General features: G+C 39.7%; 1 protein-coding gene and 1 pseudogene across 1 annotated transcript in view; one reads left to right on the top strand and one right to left on the bottom strand.

The window, feature by feature from the left end:
* Positions 1–10,026: 10,026 nt before the first annotated feature.
* Positions 10,027–20,860, top strand: part of RYR3 (ryanodine receptor 3) — a 338,847-nt gene continuing 328,013 nt past the window's right edge. The window contains exons 1-2 of the mRNA XM_045543649.1: positions 10,027–10,044; positions 10,116–10,235. Of these exons, the coding sequence (XP_045399605.1) occupies positions 10,027–10,044; positions 10,116–10,235 (138 nt within the window). The remainder of the gene's footprint in view (positions 10,045–10,115; positions 10,236–20,860) is intronic.
* LOC123621769 lies at positions 11,827–12,934 on the bottom strand (annotated as a pseudogene).

Raw genomic sequence — 20,860 nt, 5'->3', positions numbered from 1 at the left:
AAGCCCTGGGAAGGCTGAGTAGATCTTACAGTCAAGCGCCAATCTCTGCCTTCTTGGCAACGGGAAAAGTTATAAAGAGGAAAAGGAACATTCCTTCCTGTTGCTGGAACAGAAAGGGCCCTGTAGGCTGTGGGTGCCGCTTTTGTTTGTCAGTTTCTAGGAGCAAACGATTCTAGCAGAGACTTAGGACTGTTTGGACACTTCCAATAAAGGAATAAGAGGGTGTAATGCCCAAGTTTTTGTGGGCACTGTACTTAATAGGAAATAAAATGGCTAGTCTTTCATTCAGTGACTATTGGAATGCCTACCATGTGCCAGGCACTGTTTTAGACATTGGGGATATACTAGTGAACAAAACAATATTCATGATGTTTACATTCTAATATGGGTGAGAGATGAGAAATAAATATATACTGTTAAGGGCAAATGCTATTTGGAAAAGAAGGCAGATTAAGCGAGGTGGGAAGTGCAACATTTGAGTGGGGTTATAATTTTATATGGGGTAATTAGGGAAGGACTTTCTGACAAAGTGATATTTGAGCAGACCCCTAAAGAAAGTAAAGAAGGGAGTCCTGCAAGTATCTGGGGGAAGAGCATTATGCATGAAGGGAATAGCAAGTGCAAAGGGTTTGAGGAAGGATAATGCTTCAAAAGTTTGAGCTCCAATGAGGAGGACAGTATAGTTGAAATGAAGCAAGAAAAGAATATATGCTGCCATAGATGCAGAGAGAAAGGAATGTTTATATACCATTGGTGGGACTGCAAATTAGTAGTACAACCTCTCTGGAAAACAGTATGGAGATTTCTCAAAGAACTAAAAGTATACCTGCCATGCAACCTAGCAATCCCACTACCAGGTATCTACCCAAAGGAAAAGAAGTCATTTTATTGAAAGGCACCTGTACTTTAATGCTTATTACAACACAATTCACACTTGCGAGGATCTGGAATCAACCCAAGTACCCATCAATTCATGAGCAGATTAACAAAAAGTGGTATATGTATACCGTGGAGTACTACTCAGCCATGAAGAAGGATGAATTAATGCCTTTTGCAGCAATTTGGAAGGAACTGGAAATCATTATTCTAAGCGAAGTAACTCAAGAATGGAAAAACAAACACCACATGCATTCTCTAATAAATCACAGCTAACCAATGGGCACACAAGTGTACAGAGGGAAGTAAAAGTCATTGGAAATCAAGAAGGGGAAACAGGGGGAGGAGGAGAGGGGCAAAAACTCACCTAATGGATACAATGAACACTATTCAGGTGATGGGCACATTTATAACCCTGACTCAAGCCATGTAACAAAACATTTGTACCCCCTTAGAATTTTGACATTTTAAAAAAGTACTAGAAGAGAGATTGTAGGGGTTAAACATATATATGTACATTTATATATAATATATACAAATATATGTCATATATAAATATATAATATAAATAATATATTCATATATATAATATATATTTAAGTTATGTATTTTATATCTCAAATATACAACTAGGTGTTCTGCTATACATATATGTTATAAAATGATAGCCACAGTCAAGCTAATTAACATTTCCATTGCTTCACTTAGTTACCTTTGTGCGTATGCAATAAGAACCCTCAAGATCTGCCCTCCTAGCAAATTTCAAGTACACGATACAGAATTGTTAACTAAAGTCATCATGCTGTACACTGTATCTCCAGCACTCACTCATCTTGTATAACTGAAACTTTTTATCCTTTCACCAGCATCTCCCCATTCTCCCATCCCCCTACTCTCTGGCAACCACCATTCTACTTGGTGCTTCTATGGGTTTGACTATTGTAGATTCCACAAAGAGTGAGATCATGCAGTATTTGTCTTTCTGTGTGCGGCTTATTTCATTTAGCATAATGTCCTTCAGACTCATCCATGTTATTGCAAATGGAAGGATTTCCTTCTCTTTTAAGGCTACATAATATTTTATTGTGTGTGTATCACATTTTCTTTCTTCATTCATCTGTCAATGGACATTTAGGTTGTTTCCATACCGTGGCTATTGTAAATATGCTACAGTGAACATGGGAGTGTAGATATCTCTTTAAGATACTAATTTTATGTCCTTTGGATATATATACACACAGAAGCAGAATTACTGCATCATATGGTAGTTCTATTTTTAATTTTTGAGGAACCTCCATACTGTTTTCCATAGTGGCTGTACCAGTTTATATTCCCACCCAGGAAATGTTCCCAGTGTACACCCTTTTCTCCACATCCTCACCAACATTTGATATCTTTTGTCTTTTTGGTAATAGGTACCTGAACAGGTATGAGGTATTATCTCATTGTGGTTGTGATTTACACTTCTAGGTGAGCATATCTTTAGGACCTTGTAGGCCACTGTAACAATTTTGCCTTTTCCCTAAGTAAGACAGAAAGTTCTTGGAATGTTTTGAGTAGTGGAATGACACGACCTCAGGTTTTAAAAGACTGTTTCTGGCTACTGTGTGGAGAAGAAGTGTGAGTGAAAAACAAGTTGCATTTTTCAACAATCAGTAGGTAGTAAGAAACCAGAGATGGAGGTGTGTAGCTATCATCAATTCTTGACAGATTCTAAAATAATATGACCTACCAAGAGGGGTAGTCAAACTAAAACCAAAACAGGCAATGATAACAGCAAAAACCTAGAAATGCTGTTGCTGAAGATACAACATAACTTCAACCTCTGAGAGTTGGACGTTGGACTAGTTTTCAAATTCCTTCGATCTGTAACCTTTCTTTTCATAATTTGTGAAAAATGAGATTAATAATATTTCTGCATCTCATAGGGCCATTGTGGAAACAGGGTATCATAGACCCCTTTAAGAAGGATCTTTATTTTGCAATCTTTATTCATAAGCATTTTTGTTAATATTATTCCTTTCAGATATACTATTTTGTCATTGAATTCACAAGTATTTGTGTTTTTCTATTCAGTACCAGGCACTACGTTAGACACTGAAGATTCACAGGTAAATGAGAGGCTCTTGTCCCCAAAGACCTTAGAGTTGAAGAAAGCAAATAGTCAAAATGAATGATATCTAGAACATACAAATGTCATTAATCCTTGTGAAACAATCTGTGGATGGTCTCATCTTTCCAAAAAGCTCATTTATTTTTCATTTAAGAGATGCTTTTTGGTAAAACCTTAGAATGAGCTCCCACCCAAGTCTTTGTACATATTTAGTAAGGAGCTCTAACGTTACCAGTTCCCTAAAATAGTGCCTGGTGTTCACGATGAGTGGGTAGGACACATCTTCCCTTTAAAAGCAGTAAATGGCTGTGGATTTTCCTTTGAAGTAATAACTGCACTTAAATGCAGACCATGAGACCTCCTGGATGGCAATCTGTCCCACGTGTTTCTGGTCATGAGCCTCTTGGTACCAGTGATGTGCAGATCTAACTATAGGGCTGTCATCAGCTGCCTGATGATCCGCTTTAAATAGGGCTACCAGCCATGTTGTTTTGTCCCAGAGAGTTCTTCACGAGTGACCCAGAGACAAGAGGGAGAGCCAAGGTACGCCAGCCATCAGCTCAGAGATGACAAACATGGCACTCTATTGCTCCAGCCCTTGGACTGCAAGCCAGGGTGGGTGCGAAAGAAGCAATAAGGATGGACTCAGCAGGCTCCATTTACTTTCAGGTTCAAAGTTCTCTGGTTGGAGGAGTACAGGAAGAACTTTACTTTGTCAGAGATGACCTGTGACAATGTGAAATCTAAGCAAAGAGAGCCGAAGGCTGTGTATCCTTGTTCAGGAACAATCACTCAACACCACCACGAGCTTAGCCTATGACAGGAATAGCTGGCATGTGTGAACCACACAGCTCAGAGGGATGCTGACACGTGTCACACCTTGGATTTTAATTATGTTCCTCCCTTGGCTGCAAGTTTTGGGCTAAGATGTTCATTCCTTCCAGTGTTATAGTCATTGGGAATAGATTTTGTTTTCTTATTTTTTCAGCACTCTGGCTGCTGTTTCTGGCAGTGTGCTCTGGGATTTGGTTACTTTTCAATGTTGTTTGACCATGGGTGGGGTACTATCTATTTTTATCAACACCCTCACTATGGGCCTTAGAGTCAGGCAGACATGAATTCAGACCTGCTGCTAAGGTTACTCTCTGGTGGGATGAGAGCCAGTCTGGCACCATGGTAAAGAGGACAGACTCCTGATTCCAACAGTCCTAGGCTCAAGGTCTGGATCTGTCACTTACAAGCTGTATGGCATTGGGCAAGTTACTTAACCTTTCTGTGCCTCAACTGCTTTATCTACCAGATAGCTGGCATATTAGCACCTGCCTTAAGGGGTGGTTGAAAAGATTAAACTGAAATATTATAACATGGTGACACATAATGACTGTTCGTTAAATAGTCACTGTTATTAAAATTACCTAACTCCTCTGAGCTTTGCTTTCCTCATTTTTAAAGTAGTTGTGTTGTGAAGGTTAAATAATCTAGAATAAAATGTCAGCGTAGTATCTGGTGTAGAAATACTGAATGAATACTTGATAATGTTATCAATAATAAAAATTAAGAAGCAGAAGTGAAACACTTTTGAAATGGACCCTCAAGCCTCATTATTGGTTTTTTTGTTTTTCTTTTTTTGTCATCCTCTGTTCTCTTTTCATTAGATCAATGAAACAGTGACCCTTTCTACAATGACTACTGTTATGAGAGTGAGAGTAGGGAAATCTCTTCTTTTAATCTGATTCCATATCTTAATTAATTAACATGTTTTTCCCAGACACATTATGATCCCAGCATGGATGGGGCAGCAGAAGTTTTCTGCTCTAATAGAGTTTATAGCTAACTAGGTTTACAAGGTAAAAACACACCCTTCCTATAAATTATAATTGGGTGCATATATGCACCATGCTAGTGAGTATGATGATGGATATGAACCTGAATCAGACGTGAGTCCTGCCTTCAAGGGGTACAAAGTCAGCTGGAAGTAGTAGTAGAGAAAGCATGGACACAAAGTGTCTGGATTGCATACCAGGCTCTGCCTCTGGCCACCCTGAAACCTTAGGCACGTTACTTAACAGCTCTACACAGGGCTTCCTCGTTTGTAATATGGACACAGCAGTGCCACCTACATCATGGTGTTGATGTAAAGCTTAAATAGGTTATTGTACATAAAGCATGGTGCCTGTCACACAGGCACCAGTAAATGTGAGCCATTTTTAAACATATAATATAGTTAGGGATAAGGCATGCATGTCAATAATTATAATGGAAGGAATATGGTGATATTGCTATAGAAATTCAGAGAGGAGAGATTATTTGGGCTTTATAAGAGAATGTGATATTTGAGTTAAGCTTGAATGGATACATAATATATGAACATGGAAAAATAGGGCAAATCAGGGCAGCTTTAATATTAGAGATAGCATGAGTAAAGGCATGCAGGTACAGAAGCCCAAGGAACCCTATGGGGAAGAAGTTGGGAAAATAGTTCAGGAATGTGGAAGTCCTCAGATGCTAGTTCAGGAAGTTTGTGTTTGTGTTGTGCATGGTGGAGAGAGAGAGCCATTGAGAATCTTCTGCAGGAAAATGATGAGGACGGAGCTATGCCTCTGGTGACAGACCAGGCAAGGATGTTCTGGGTATTCTAACAGGCTTGTCTTAATTTCTAGACCTCCAGTTTCTCCTTCCACTGGCCCATTTGCTATAGGGAGAGAGGGAGGACTCGGAGATACGAGATAATGATGTTCAAACTTGGGTTGCCAAGAGGTTGGACGTGCTATTAACAAACTTGGGGGAATATAAAAGGATAGGTAGACTGAAAACAAAGCCTTTGGATGCATTGGGACATATTGGCTTGAGGTGTTGATAAGTCCATGGATAAAGTTAAAAATAGGTAGAGGTTTGCAACCCTAGAGTGCCACCAGACTGGAGGTACAGAGTGCATAACAGCTCCTCAGAAGTAAAGCTGGAAGCCTGAAGAATGGATGAGATTGCCAAGAGGAAATGACAAAGACCAATCCTTGGGCAAGCCCTGTGTTTGGGGGTGGCAGGAGAAAATGGACATGGGAAGGATCCATCAGAAAGGTCGGAGCCCTGAGAAAATATAGAGTTGAGTACAGGAAAGGAGGGGTTTCAAGAAGGAGCATTTCAGGGAGCCTGGACATGACTTATCTAGGAGATAATAAGGGAGTAGGAATGAGGAGAGACAAAGCTAGTGGTATCAGGTAGAACTCAACAACAGGGGCACCTTAAAATCCAGGCAGAGACATTTTGTCTTATTTGATATAAAGCAGGAAACCTTTATGTGATCTTAAAGATATTATTTCCTGGGACGTAAGAGATTCATACTCTTACCCTTAAAAACAGAGGCAGGGTTTGAAAAGTCTTACTATTCCTCACTACCACCACCATTACTGATTATTGTGCCCTCCAACTTAGCACTTCTCTTTATTTTGTTTCTCTTTCTCTTGGAGAGGGGAGGTATAGGTGTTTGATATTGACTGAGTTGAACCTGCTCCAAGCCCTACAAAAAGGGGACATTTTTATGGTTTTGTTCCAGTGAGATCAGAGTTGAAACAAGCTGAAAATCAGTTTCTAGGAAACCATAAATTTATAGTGGCACAAAACTCAAGAGTTGCGATATTTTCTCTATCAAAAAGTCAACAATTCTGCTTCCTGAGGCAGAGGAAATAATGGGGACAAGAGCACCTTCTAGGAACTGGAAGTCTTGACAAAGCAAAGGAAATCTAGTGAAAGAAAAGGGAATGAGAAAGCAAGAAAGAGAGGAGATTGGGTTTGTAGAGTGGGAGAGTCTAGTTTTGGATTCTAGAAATGGAATCATTCTAGGTTATGGCATGGAACGTTCATCATAGTGTGTTACTAAAACAGAGTAAAAATAATTATGTCAAGATGTTCATTTTGAACAGATGTCCACAAAAACCCTAAAGTGAGTTGGGATGACAGGGAAGTGCAGCGGAAGAGCACCGTGAGCTTGCCCTTCAGCCCTCAGCCCCATCATTACAGCACTGATGGGTCTTGCTTTATCAAACCTGCATGCGTCATGGTATTCGTCATTGGAAGGTAGTCAATGCATGTATGTTGAATTCACACAAGACATTTTATCAGATTTGCTGGTTATCATTGAGTCAGATAAATGATGGGAGAACTAATTAGGATGTTCAAAGATTGCCAAAGAGGATGTGAAGAGTGACTATCACATACTTCAAAATTGATGGGTTTTGACATATGGGCAGAAGAGTAATAGTCCAAATTTGGCATTGGGGCATGTGAGAAGAATGTAAGCTTCTGGGGAGAGGAGATTTGAAATGAGAAAGAATTTGCAACCTTTGAATAAGGGGCTTCCTGGGAAATGGCATCCTTGGGCAACGCCCAGATCTGATGGAAAGCAAAGTGAGAAAGGAAGTGGGAGAATGAGTTAGAGGGTAGAAAATGCAAATCAGTATGGGGATGAAGAAAGCTGGTAATTGGAGGGCTTGTGCTCTGCATTTTACTAGGGAGGGAGAGAAGTAATGAGATGGAGTTGAATTGACTCATCTCATAATTCCAAATGGAATTCTGTGCAAAGATTTCAGTGTCAGGCACTCAAAGGCTCCAGATGTCTGTCTACTCATGGTTTATGGAGATAATAGCTGCTGTGCGGAGCAGAGGCAGGTGCAGCTGCCACTCCAGGTGGTGTCTGCAGCCAGGTCAGCATTGTTGAGCAGAAGGTTCCAAACAGAACATGGAAAAAGCAAAAGAGTGTTTAGAGAAGCGTCAGGTTGGCCCAGAGCCCCACACCCATATGTGCATCACCCAGAACGCCAGCCTAGGAATGTGCTGGTGCAGGGCCACTATTCAGCAAATGGTTATTAATTAAATCAGAGCAGGCTCACTTATTGCATTAGCTTCTTGGCAGCTTGGGTTATAAGGATGTGAATTACAGAACAGGGAAATTTCAGAAGACAAATAGAGATCGCAAGGCAGCTAGTGCAAGGTTAAGCCAAGGTGATTTGGGAACCTTGGGATAGAAAGGGAAAGGGAAATGAAATCTTGGAAAGAGAACCTCAAAGACACACATGGAAGGAAAAACTTTGTCAGCTGTCACCAGTTGATGAAAAATCTGGTCTATAGTCACGTTTATGATTTCCAAATGCCTGGGATTTTTTGTTTGTTAGTTTTGGGGGTTCTGTTTGTTTTTACTGGTGAATTGTGTGTGGGCAAGAGATACTTAAATATTTCTCAGTTGGGGGTGTTCTTGGCATTTTGGACAAGAGTTGTGTGTTCTGAGTACTACCTCTTGCATTAGTGAGCCCCTGCTGCCTAAGGCAGGTAGCACGGTCAGTGCTGAGACAGCTGGGAGCACTTCCCTACTGCCAGTGCCTTTTAGGGGATTCACATTGCCCCTGGTTAATATAGGATCTGGGGGAAACTCCCCCAGAGGAAAAACTTCATTCTTTTCAGAGAGTTCACCGAACCCACATTTTTTTTTTATTTTTTATTTTTTTAAGATTTTTTTTTTATTTCAGCATATTATGGGGGTGCAAAAGTTTAGGTTATGTATATTGCCCATGCCCCCCAACCCAAGTCAGAGCTTCAAGCGTGTCCATTCCCCAGACAGTGTGCATCGCATTCATTATGTAGGTATACACCCATCCCCTCCCCACCCCCACATCTGCCCGACACCCAATTGGTGTTATTCCCAAACGTGTATTTAGGTGATGATCAGGGAAACCAATTTGCTGGTGAATACATGTTGAGCCCACATTTTAAGAGCAATGATATTCTGGAGTTTCTTCAGTCTCAACTAAAATGAAGACCATGAATTCTGACTTCACTGTAAGCAGAGGCTCCTGAATTTATTACTGACTCAATCTGATAATGAACAGTGACATTTAAGTGCCAGTAAAACTGTGCAGCTATTTTTTCCCAGTCTTCTTTTCATACATCTGCGATTTGTAGCTTCTCCCATATTCCTGAAGCCCCTCACCTATCTCTGGCTACCAGCAGACATGTTTAGGGAGGTCTGTTACTATGAATCGCTTTACACTCCCACCAGGTGGAAGGATTTTATGTTTTCATTTGACAGACACATCCCAGACACAGTTTAAGAAAAACCATTTCTACTTAATCTGCCTTTCCAGCTCTCCCAGACGATCACTCCCGCTCAGGGGGCCTGGCGGGAGGACAGAGGAATAGATGAGTGCGTGCTGAGGAGGAAGCCCCAGCAGGCTCTCCCCTGTAGTGACTTCTGTTGCTTAACCACACCTGCAAATCCAAAGCCAGGCGGTGAGGGATAGCCTGGGCTCACAGACTGGTGGAGCAAGCGTGGAAGAATTGGTGAGGAAAATGTTTTCCTCTCAGTCTCAGGGAGGCTTGTGCCAGAAGTGAGTCTATTGGCATAAAGGGAGGTCTGTCTCTTTCTCAAGGCCTCTGAAATTTTAGGAGGGCTGCCTTTGAGAATGATATATAGGAGGGAGGTCCACTCCTTGGGAATTAGGGTGTCTCTTGTGCTTAACTTTTAATTCCTCCTTCAAATCTGGATCTTTAAGGCTACTTTCACTCTTCCTTTCCTGTGGGTCTAAAAGTCTAAAGCTCATCTTCTTCCCCCTCCACATCTTCTTCCATCATCTCTGGCAAATGTGTTTCCCACTACATACACTCCCTTCCCCCAGGGACACATGTCTAGTGCCTCTTCTACAGCCTGACACCAGTAGACTTTGCCTCCACTCATCCCCCTTTGCTCTGTTGTCTTCTGCATTCTCTGTTCCCCTCAATCGCTTCTTACTGATTTATTCTATATTTAGAGAGATTTCTTAGATTTACTTTCATATTCGGCCAAGTGTTGAAATCAATTTCTCACCTAGGTTGTGTGCATGGTGTAGCTCTCAGAAGTGAGGCCTGTGCCACGTGTGTGCAATATGTCCATTCTGTGTACTTGCCCCCACTGGCCTCACCCCAGAATTGAGTAGAGTTCTGACTCATGGTCTATGCTCAGTGATGCCTTGTGAATAAAGAACTCTTTCCCTAATCAGGTTAAAGAAAAGGGCATGTGCCTGTCATTGGGGGTTGGCAGCTTACCGGATTCAGGTACAGCAAGGTGACTTGGAACTCATGCGTGTCTGTCTTCTCCTGGCAGGAAGATGAAGTGGTCCTCCAGTGCATCGCCACCGTTCACAAGGAGCAGAGGAAGTTCTGCCTGGCCGCTGAGGGACTTGGCAATCGCCTGTGCTTCTTGGAACCCACTTCAGAAGCCAAGGTGAGACTGATTGCCTGCTCTGCCCCTTCCCCCCATGGCCTCCCAAGCAGTCATTTAAGGGAAGGGGCTGCTGAGAGATGGTGATGAAGAAGGAATGTGAAGGGACACATTTATTTTTCAAACAGGAAGCAGATCAGGTTTAAAATATAACTCTCCTCCAGCCCAGGAAACACTGAAGTAGGAACCTAGAGCATTGTGAAGAACTAACAGCGCTCTTGCCTGTCTGCGTTGTCCAGGACTCTGGGAGGCCTTGAGCTCACTGTCAGTGCTGGCCAAAGAGGGTCTCCTGATACTCACAGGATGCCTTTGTTGTTGTTGTTGTTGTTAATTCCTAGGAATCTGAGTGCATGTTATTTTCCCAGCTGTCATTTGATTGCTACAGGGACTCACAGGTGCTTGAGCCCATGTTTCACAGTGAGCAAACCCACCCCTTTCAGCCCTGACTGTACAAGATTGTTGTGACTGTCCACTGTGACCTATGGCCAGAGAGGAATGCTTGCCCTTGTACCTGCCTGTGCGGTGGCATGTAACGTCATGTCTCTTCTGCCAAACTTTTCCTTCTCCATTTTCAGGCTGTTTTTGCTTTTCAGGTCTATATGTCTCAGCATTCTTGTCGCACTTTGCAGCCCCGGCAAGACCTCTGTGTCAGTCAGGGTTTTCCAAAGAAACAAAGCCAATAAGATTGGGTGGGTTGATGGACAGGTATATAGACCCATAGATAGAGATTTCTTTTAAGAAATTGGCTCATGCAGTTGTGGGGCTAGTGAGTCTGAAATCTGTAGGCAAGATGGGCAGGCTGGAAACTCATGTGGGAGTTAATGCTGCAGTCTCGAGGGAGGGTTTCTTCCTCTCCAGGAGACTTCAGTTGTTGCTAAGGCCAAGATCTAGTTGGATGAGGCACATCCAAGTTATCAAGGGTAATCACCTTTACTTAAAGTCAACTGATTATAGATGTTAATTATTATTTTTTAAAAGTTAATGTACTATTTATTTAACATTCAAACTTCATTAAGACATGTGCAATATGGCAATTTTATTGGGGATTTAACCCTATCCGGGATATGATTGCTTGCCAGGGCAAGTCCAGTTCACACTTAGCACTAATTAAATACCTTATTGAATAAATACAATGCCAAACAAAATGCATTCAAATGCCTTCTAAAAAATCAATTTTAAAGACCTTTCTATTTAAGCTAATGACAAACAGAATAAAGGCAGACATTCTATTTTAACATAATTGGCTGATTTTATGCAGCACTTATAATTTTTAGTCCACAAGTATATTATTAAATAATAGAGAACATCTAATACAACCATTTCTACAGAACTAGGAAATAAATTTCTGAGAAAGATTTTATAGACTCCGTCTTTTCTGCCCACCCCACAGTCTAACGCTAAATAGGGTAAAGCCAATGACTTTCCTCACAAAAGCTCACGACTAATGTCGCTTTGCTGTCAAAATCTGTATTTCTGATCCATTGTGAGCATTGAGACAAGATTCAAATACTCCCAGAAGAAAGAAGCACAATACACGTTGTGATCGCCTATTCAGCACCAGTGAGCACTGCTTTTGAAACTGTCTCCTCCCAGGAATTAAATAAGGTCAGCCACATTCATGGGCATTTCCTCCACTGTAGTATTGTAGAAAGTCTCAATGTCACAAAGAATCCTCCTGTCTTCTTCAGCAACAAAGTTTATAGCCAAATGCTTCCTCCCAATTCAACCCTCTCTTCCAATTCTGTGAATATAGTTTTCATGATTGGTAGTTAGGTCATGATATTTCAACATATTAATAGTTTATAATGAAAGATACTTGTTGCACATCAATCCCACAAGTGAGCAAGTTGGTAGTGATCAGAACATGGCTTGACCCTGATCAGAATTCCCTCACGATAATGTCTCTTTCCTTCTGGTTCATGCCACCATGCAGAGCAGAAACTGTGAATTCCCTGGTGTGCACTGTCCCAGTGAGCCAGTCCGCCTTGTGCCTTGAATTGAGAAAAATTACAGTCTACGTAATGCTCCGTGTCTCAAACAAGTCACAAAGTGTGTCCAAATTCCATTTCTCTCTTTCAACATTAATCTAAAACTGTTGGATTTCTTCAGAGGTCAATTCTTCCTTTTTCACCAGAATTTGAATTAGATCTCGCAGGAATTTTTGGGTTACTTCCAACACATAAGTTGGTATTGTGGCAGAAAGCAACACAATCTGAATTCTTGTATTTAATTTTTGGAAAATCTCATAGATTTGATCCTTACACTCTCAGCTCAACGTTTCATCTGCTTCATCCAAAACAAACATTTTGATCCCTTTTGGAGAAAGATATCTTCCGTTTAACACATCAAACGCTCTCCCTGGTGTACCAACAGCAATATGTGGGGCTTCAGCATGCATTATTTTGCATTTCATTTCAAACATTTTTTTCTACCAATGCAAGAATGACAAGTTGCTCCTATATAGTCTCCAAGTTCCAGAATTACCTTTTGGATCTTTAATACAAGGAATAAGAGCTCTTTTCTGAATAGCTGAAGGCTTCTCAAAACCATAAGCATAGATGCCCTGGAGAAGAGACTCCTTTAAATCCATATCATGAAAGTCATCAACAATCTCATTCCAGTTGCTCTCAGTTACACCCATCAGGGTCCATTCCCTCTGGGCTGCCATGTTTTCTGTTATAATTCACGGAGGCACCAGACATGATCTGAAGAACTACTCAGTGCCAGACTGAAAAGTAGATGTGAATTATATCTACAAAATACCTTCACATCAAAACCTATATTGGTGTTTGATTAAATACCTGGGAACAATGGCCTAGCCAAGCTGACATACAGCCAACCATCACTCCCTCCAAGCTCAGTTTTTCTCATAGAACCTTAAAAATCATAAAATAACATATTCCAAAGGGCCCAACTATTGGTATGTCATTTTCCACATAAACATATACAACACAGACACATACACAGAGTGTGGCTGAATCCTAGAACCCCAGATGTGCATGGTGAGGGCCACCTCTCCCAGAAGCTGCCCACTCACATCACTGCTTCTCCCTCCCATGCCGGTCCCTGATCCCAGAGGACAGACATCAGCCGGTACTGGGGGCACAGAGGTCTATTAAAGTAAACGGCATAGAAAAGACACAAGGAAGAATTTTATTGTTTAAAGGTCTTAGACTTGATTTCCCTGAGGCCTTTTCTCATTTGCTTTTGTTCTTAGCTAGATATTTTTCTTTTCATTCCAAGCAGTCTGGGATAATAGGAAGCTCATTAAATTACACGTCAAGAAGTTAATTCTCAGCCATCAGCTAGTCACGTGGCCACAGACAAATCACTTAATCTTGTTTTCAGTTTTCTCATCTGCCAAATGAGGTGCAGTATGGTGTGGTGGAAAGAATATTGGCCTGAATTAGAAACTGAGTTGGTACTATTGTCTAGTCATCCACCCAGTGGGGAATAAGACAGTGTGTTAGGGCACAGGGTCTGGAGCCAGACTGACAGAGTTAGAATCCTATCTCCATCACTTACTGGCTGAGTCAGGACCTTGGGCAAGTTACTCACCTTTCTGAGCTGAGTTTCCTCATCTGCTTAATGGGAATTTAATGTTAATAGTGCTACCTTATAAGATTGCTCTTAGGATTAAATAGGTTAAACCTGTGAAACACCTAGCACACATAAGTTGCCCAGCACATTTTAAGCTCTAGATAACCATTGGTTATTATGATTTCATATTAGTGAAGATATTTAAACTAGGACTCAGTTTCTTGATCTGTTAAAATAAGGAAAACTAATGACTTTGCAGGAAGACTGAAAATAAAGAGAAATAGTGTATGTAAAGCACATAGTACTGAACCTAATATAGTGTATTTAGTAGCTAGAGTTAATGATAATACTAAGTATAATATTGTTAGCCCGTTTGACTTACAAAGTTTGATTTTTGTGTGAAAGATTGTGGATCAGATTATAAAATCTTGAGCTTTAAAATGAAAGTCTTTGATTAAATAGTCATTTAACTATTAAATTATATAATTCTATAAACATGGCTCTGTATTTATTTGTTTTTCCTAAACCAGATTAGAAACCACTATATGTTGTAACCTAAGAATGTTTAGAATTCTCCAGGTATAAAAATAAGCTATAACACTGGTAAATGCAGTAGAGATGAGAACTATCTTTCCTAATGTCCATTTGACTAAGTGCTTATTCTTATTCTAATTTTCATTCTAAATTTAAAACCAGATAACAAGACAGAAGAATTTTAAAAAGAGATATAATGTATCATCCACAATTTTGCCACTTTGTCACAACTATTTTCACTTTTATTTTTCATTCTAGTCTTTGTCCACATGTACCAGTATATTTTCAAATTTGTACTCACACTGAATTTCAGATATTCTGCTTTTTTTTTCCTTTAATGTTTCAGCCAGTCAAGCTTTAAAATTAAAGACTTGGATTAAAGCCTTGGATTGCTATATAGTCTTCATGGATGTTAAAATTCATGTATGCGCTTTTCTTGTTTTCACTTCCTTGAGTAAACATCCAGCAGTAGAATTAACGGTGTTAAAAGCATGAACACTGTTTAACTGCTTTCCCAAAAGGATATAGAAATTGTTGCAAGTGACATTCTCACTATCATTGCATGAGTGTGTGCCTCTTTCATATGTAGTATGAGGGAAGTGCACCATGAGGGTTCTCATAGAGAAACAGGGCCAAGTTCATTGAAAGGATAGAGTAGGCATTCAGAATTTCCTGTCACCATTCCTGGGAGCAGCCTGCTAGATGAACTCAGTTTCGGGGAGCTTCACTCTTTCCTGCAGTCAGCTACAACTATACACACCTCTTTTGTGGCAACCTGTTTCCTCCCTGTTCATGAAATAGTTCCCCTAATATTCTACCATCAAATTTCACAGCCAGCTGTGCCATTCTCAGGTTCTTGGATCCTAATGTCAGTCATGCAGTGAGGTGAGGAGGTGTGTTCCCGAGCCTGGCACTGGACATGAGGCACAGACATCAAACACCACCGTTATCAGCTGGCTACAGGGCCGACCGGTGACCTTGGGCATTTCTAGTCAAGGATATTTAAGCTAGTCAAGGCTCAGATAAAATTGAGATGAACTCTAGCTAGGGAGAATAATGACCTCAGAGAAAAGAGAGATGAAGTAAGATGTTCCAAAGATATTCTTGGTGTATGAGTCCTGAGAAAGGAGGTCATTGGAAGTAAGGAGGGAGGAGAGGGTAGAAGAATAAGAAGCAGAGGAACTGGGGGGAGGAGGGGAGGGGAAAAACCCTATCTAACGGGTACAATGAACACCATTTGGGTGATGGGCACACCTAAAGCTGGGACTCAAGCATTACAAAAGTGATCCACATAACATAAAACATTTGTACCCCCTTAATATTTTGAAATAGCAATAATAATAATAAAATAACAGAGCAGAAGGACAAGCGCATTAGCACTTGCTGTAGAATGGAGACAATTTAGCACTTGGAAGATCTCTCGTGACTGATTCCTGCATATCGTGGCCCACCCTTTTTCAAAGGTCTCTTGCAACTTCTGATGCTAATTGAAGGGAACACGATTACTCATCTTCCCTTTCAAATAAGCCCAGGTCCAGGAATTAAAAAGTATCTTGTTAAAAAGTAGGAAAGACTCAGAGCTATAACCAGAGACCAGGAAACAGAGAGGAAATGTTTCTTATTTATTTTGTTAGCAGCAAATGTTTATTTACTGTCATTTTTAAATAGAAAATGTATTATTAGGCACCAGGAATTTAACACTTTTCCTCTGGTCCTTCATGTTATATCTCATCTATTTTGTATCTGCAGTGCCCACAGGGGTGGGACTGGGGGTGGGGGGGCGGTTCAACTTAACATCCAGACTCACAATACTTTCGTAGACCACTTGGCACCACTCTTCTCAGAAGGACATAAGACAGGAACCGTGTCTTGTCAGCTGGAAAGTGTCGGGCACTGCTCTTCTGCCGAAAGCCCTGCAGCAGTTCAGGGGCTGGCTCCTGAATCCTCCAACTCGAGATGACAGCTCACGTGCAAAGAGGTGAGGTCCACATCAGGCAGGTGTGAGAGTCACCGTGGTCTAAAAGCCTCATGTACCATAGAAGCCAGTGTATCTTGTAACAATTCCACAGGCGTAGCTTTTGGGGACTCCACAAAGGGCAGCCCCAGCTACGAGAGTTGCTGCACTGCACTCAGGCAGACACGAAGACACGGCTTCCTATAACGTGCTGATACTCTCCCTGGTCCTGATGCAGGCTACTGAGCAGGAGTCATTTTCTCCACAAGCAGTGTACCCTGGTAACACACCAGTTTTATCAGGTTGCCACTGGAACAAAACAGGAGCAATAACTGAAGGTCAAATTCTCATGCAGAAGGAGGAAAGAATTTTGTAACTCTTATCCCACGGTTATCTTCAATGATGACAAGTATTTAACTACTGTGGCTTTGTCAGATGTATCTGGAGCCCCAATTCCTCTCTAAATCTCAACTTCCAGCTTTTTAAATAATAGATCATCATCAAAACATGGTAAGAATATGGGAACTATTTTTTTAAGGTCAGTTTCAACAGACCAAGGTTTGTTTCATTGATTTGAACGATAAGCAGACTGAAATAGATGGAGTGAAACAATTTGCCCTAGTGCCCTTTAAAACCCAGTGGCATGTGTAAAGTCTCTGGGCTCGAGGTGTCTAATAATGAAGTTCTCTGTCTCTTTTGGAGAACATTTTGTCTGTCTTACTGATCATGGCTTATTCAAACTGGAAAATCCAGTTTTCAAGTTGAAAATTTCCAGAGGAAATCTTATTTTTATTATTTTCATCTCCTGTTTTGCAAATGACGGAGAATAGTCTGTCATTTCTGAGAGTTATGTAGGCTCTCGAGACCCAGAATTAAACATTAGCTATTGTGCAAATATCATTATGTAGATGACATAAATTAATACTGAATTCTGAGCTAAAAATAACTTATTTTCTATTATTTTTAGAATCTTTAGCTTAGAAAGAGCTTTATCATTTACTCCTAAAAAATTCAATTTGTGAAAATTTATGAAGGCAGAAGGCTCAGGCTGAGGTTGTACACTCTTCCTTTGAATTTCTGATTTATATTTTAGTATGTAGTATTCTCTATGGACCTGAGAACTTGTGAAAGACCAAACTATGCTAAAGCTTTTTTCAAAAAACTCCCTTCTCATGTAATATGAAGAGACTTATGAGTTAATTTTGATTTTTTTTTAAATCTTTTTTTCCCTTAACATTTAGGCATCATGTGCTACTTGCCAGTACAGCAGTGGGTGCTTACTGCTCTCATTTAATCTTTATGACCCTGCAAAGCAAACATTGTTCTCAGGTACAGAGAAGAAAGGTATACAAAGTTAATGAGTTCAGTGACTTCCTGAAGATTATTCATTCCAAACTTGAACCACCATCTAATTTCTTTAATACTCAGAAATAAAGAGTATCATGGATCCAACTTACTTACCGGTGAAGAAGCCATATTACTCCATGAAGTTAGACTTCCAGAATACCTGGGCACATCGCCACAACCCCTCCCACCACCTTTCTACATCTGTCTTATGAATTCCTGACATTCCTAAGTGAGAAATATGTATTTTGCTTAAACAGGAACTATTAAAATGCAAATGCTCTGAGTGAGCACATGAAGCAGTGGCAACTATTTTACAGCTAATATTTTACAATATAAATGAGATTATCATATATTTTCTTCAAAGGAAGTTTATAAAGGAAGTTAAGGCAGATTACTAAGTGCCTCTGTGTTAGGATATAGTGAAATGGGAGAGTCAAAATATCTACTGCGTTGATTTATGATAGTTTGTCTGTCTTGTCTTCTGCCTTCCACTAGTCTGTGAGCACTGACTGAAGTCAAGGAGTCTGTATGGTTCTATATAGCACAGTGGTTAGAAACATGACCCTGGAGTCAGACTGCTTGGGCTGGTAATTCTGGTTCTACCATTTAATAGCTGTGTGACCATGGGCAATTAACTTTACCTCTCTCTGCCTCAGTTTCCTCATCTGGAAAACAGTATCCATCTCATAGGATTATTATGAAGATTCAATGATATGGGTTCATAAATAGTACAGTGCTTTACAAATAGTACCTGACATATCAAAAGTGCTGTTTAAGCAGTGGCCGTTATTATCCCTAGCACAGGGTTAGACACACATCAGGAAATGTTGATTGACTCAGTTGAGTTGCCCATGTACTGAATTAATCCAACTAATTAAATATTTTGAAGGCCTGGATATGAGAATCACTCGGCATTTGTGACTTTTAAAAGTGAAATATTAAGGAGAGTCAGAGTAACTTAGATGGAAAGTGTTAAGTGATGAGTAAATGGTTTTTAAAAATAAAATGAATTGTAGGATATAGATTTTAATTGTTACTTATTTCTAATTTAATTCTCATGTGGTCAGAGAATTCTCAATGATTTCAATCTTTTGCAATTTATTGGGACTTATTTTATGGCCCAGCATGTGGTATATCTTGGTGAATATTACATGTGTGCTTGAAGAAACTGTATTCTGCAGTTGTTGGATGTGGTGTTTTATGAATGCCAAGGTGGTTGATAATGGTGTTCAAATCTTCTATATCCTTACTGAATTGTTTCTACTTGTTCTGTGAATTACTGAGAAGAGGTGTTAAAAACGATGCTTAAGTACTATATTTGCCTTTGTCTCCCTTTAGTTCTGTCAGTTGTGTTTCATTTATGTTAAAACTCTGTTATTAGGTGCATATATATTTAGGATTTTTTGTTTGTTTTGCTGGATAAGTTGATCCATTTATCATTATCACATACTCCTATTTATCTTTGGTCTTATAATATATTTTGATATTAATATAACCATAAACTTTCTTATGCTTATTCTTTGCATGGTATATCTTTTTTCATCATTTTGTTTTCACCTTGTTTGTATATTTAAATTTTTATGCTTAAAATGTGTCTATTATAAACAGCATGTAGTTAAGTGCTGTTTTCCTCACTCATTTGACACTCTCTGTTTGACTGAAGTGTTCCATCCATTTACATGATTGGTACTGTTGACTGTTGGGTTTTAGCCCACTGTCTTGCTATATGTACTTTTTTTTTTTGGCCCCTCTAGATATTGTTCCTCTGTTTCTTCTTTTCTGCCTTTAAAAGAAATCAAGCATTTTTTTTTTTTTTTTTAAGAGAAAGGGCCTCACCGGTCACCCAGGCTGGAGTGCAGTGACATGATCATAACTCAACTCCTGGGCTCAAGCAATTCTCCTGCCTCAGCCCCTCAAATATAGGCATGTGCCTCCATGCCTGGCTAATTTTTTTATTTTTTTGTAGAAACAGAGTCTCACTATGTTGCTCAGGCTGATCTTGAACTTCTGGCCTCAAGCATTCTCATTTTTGCTTTAAAAAATCAATTTTCTTTTAAAGAAACTAATCAAAGGGAAAAACAGGCTTATAATATCAACATATTTACCATTTGCAGTTCTCTTCATCTTTTCCTCTAGATCCAGATTTCCATCTGGTAGCATTTTCCTTCAGCCTAAAGCATATCCTTTAGTGTTTTATTAATATGCGGTGCAGGTCTGCTGGAGACGAACTCTCCCAGCCTTTGTTTAAGTGAGAATGTCTTTATTTTGTCTCTATTTTTGAAGTATGTTTTCTCTGGATATAAAATCTTGGTTTGACTTTTTTTCTTATTTCAGCACTTTGAAAATGGCTTTTTTTTTTTTCTGACAGAGTCTCACTCTGTTGCCTAGGCTGGAGGGCAGTGGTGTCATCATGGCTCACTGCAAGCCTCAAATTCCTGGGCCCAAGTGATTCTTCCAAGTAGCTGAGTCTACAGGTACATAAAACCATGCTTAGCTCATTTTTTATATAGACAGAGTCTCACTGTGTTGCCCAGGCTGGTCTCAAGCTCCTGGCCTCAAGCGATCCTCTACCTCAGCCTCGCAAAGTGGAAAATGGCATTTTGTTGTCTCTTTGCCTCCATTATTTGTGATGAAAAGTTAACTATCATTCTTATCATTGTTTCTCTCTATCTACTAAGTCTTTTTTTCTGGAATATTTTTGTATTATTTTTTTAATCTTTGATTTCCAGTAATTTGAATGATGTATTTGAGGGTAGTTTTCTTTGAATTTATCCTGCCTGGATTTTCCTGGGCTTCACAGTTCTCTTGGTTGTTGTTTTTCATTATGTTTGGAATTTGGGGGCCATTATTTCTTAAGACATTTTATCTGCCATATTTATTCTCTCCTTCAGGGACTCCAACTATTTATATGTTAGATCGTTTTCTATTTTTCCACAAGTCACTGTGACTCTGTTCATTTTTAATTCAACTATTTTTCTATTTACGCTTCTGTCTAAATACTTTCTATTGACTTATTTGTATGTTTGCTGATTCTGTTCTTCAATATAAATGTGCTAGTAACCCCCTCCAATAAATTTTCTATTTCAGATATTTTATTTTTAAATTCTAAAGTTTTCATTTGTTTCTAAGGTTTTACATATTCTTCTGAAATTATTCCTCTTTCCCCATTATTCCCATTTTTCCCTATAAATTTATGAACATATTTAAAATACTTATTTTAAATCCTTGACTGATCCAACATCTGGATTTTCTG

The sequence above is a fragment of the Lemur catta genome, chromosome 1 (assembly GCF_020740605.2).
Source record: "Lemur catta isolate mLemCat1 chromosome 1, mLemCat1.pri, whole genome shotgun sequence".
Lineage (NCBI taxonomy): Eukaryota > Metazoa > Chordata > Mammalia > Primates > Lemuridae > Lemur > Lemur catta.
The sequence above is the reverse complement of the archived record's forward strand: the minus strand, read 5'-3'. Positions and strand labels throughout refer to the sequence as shown.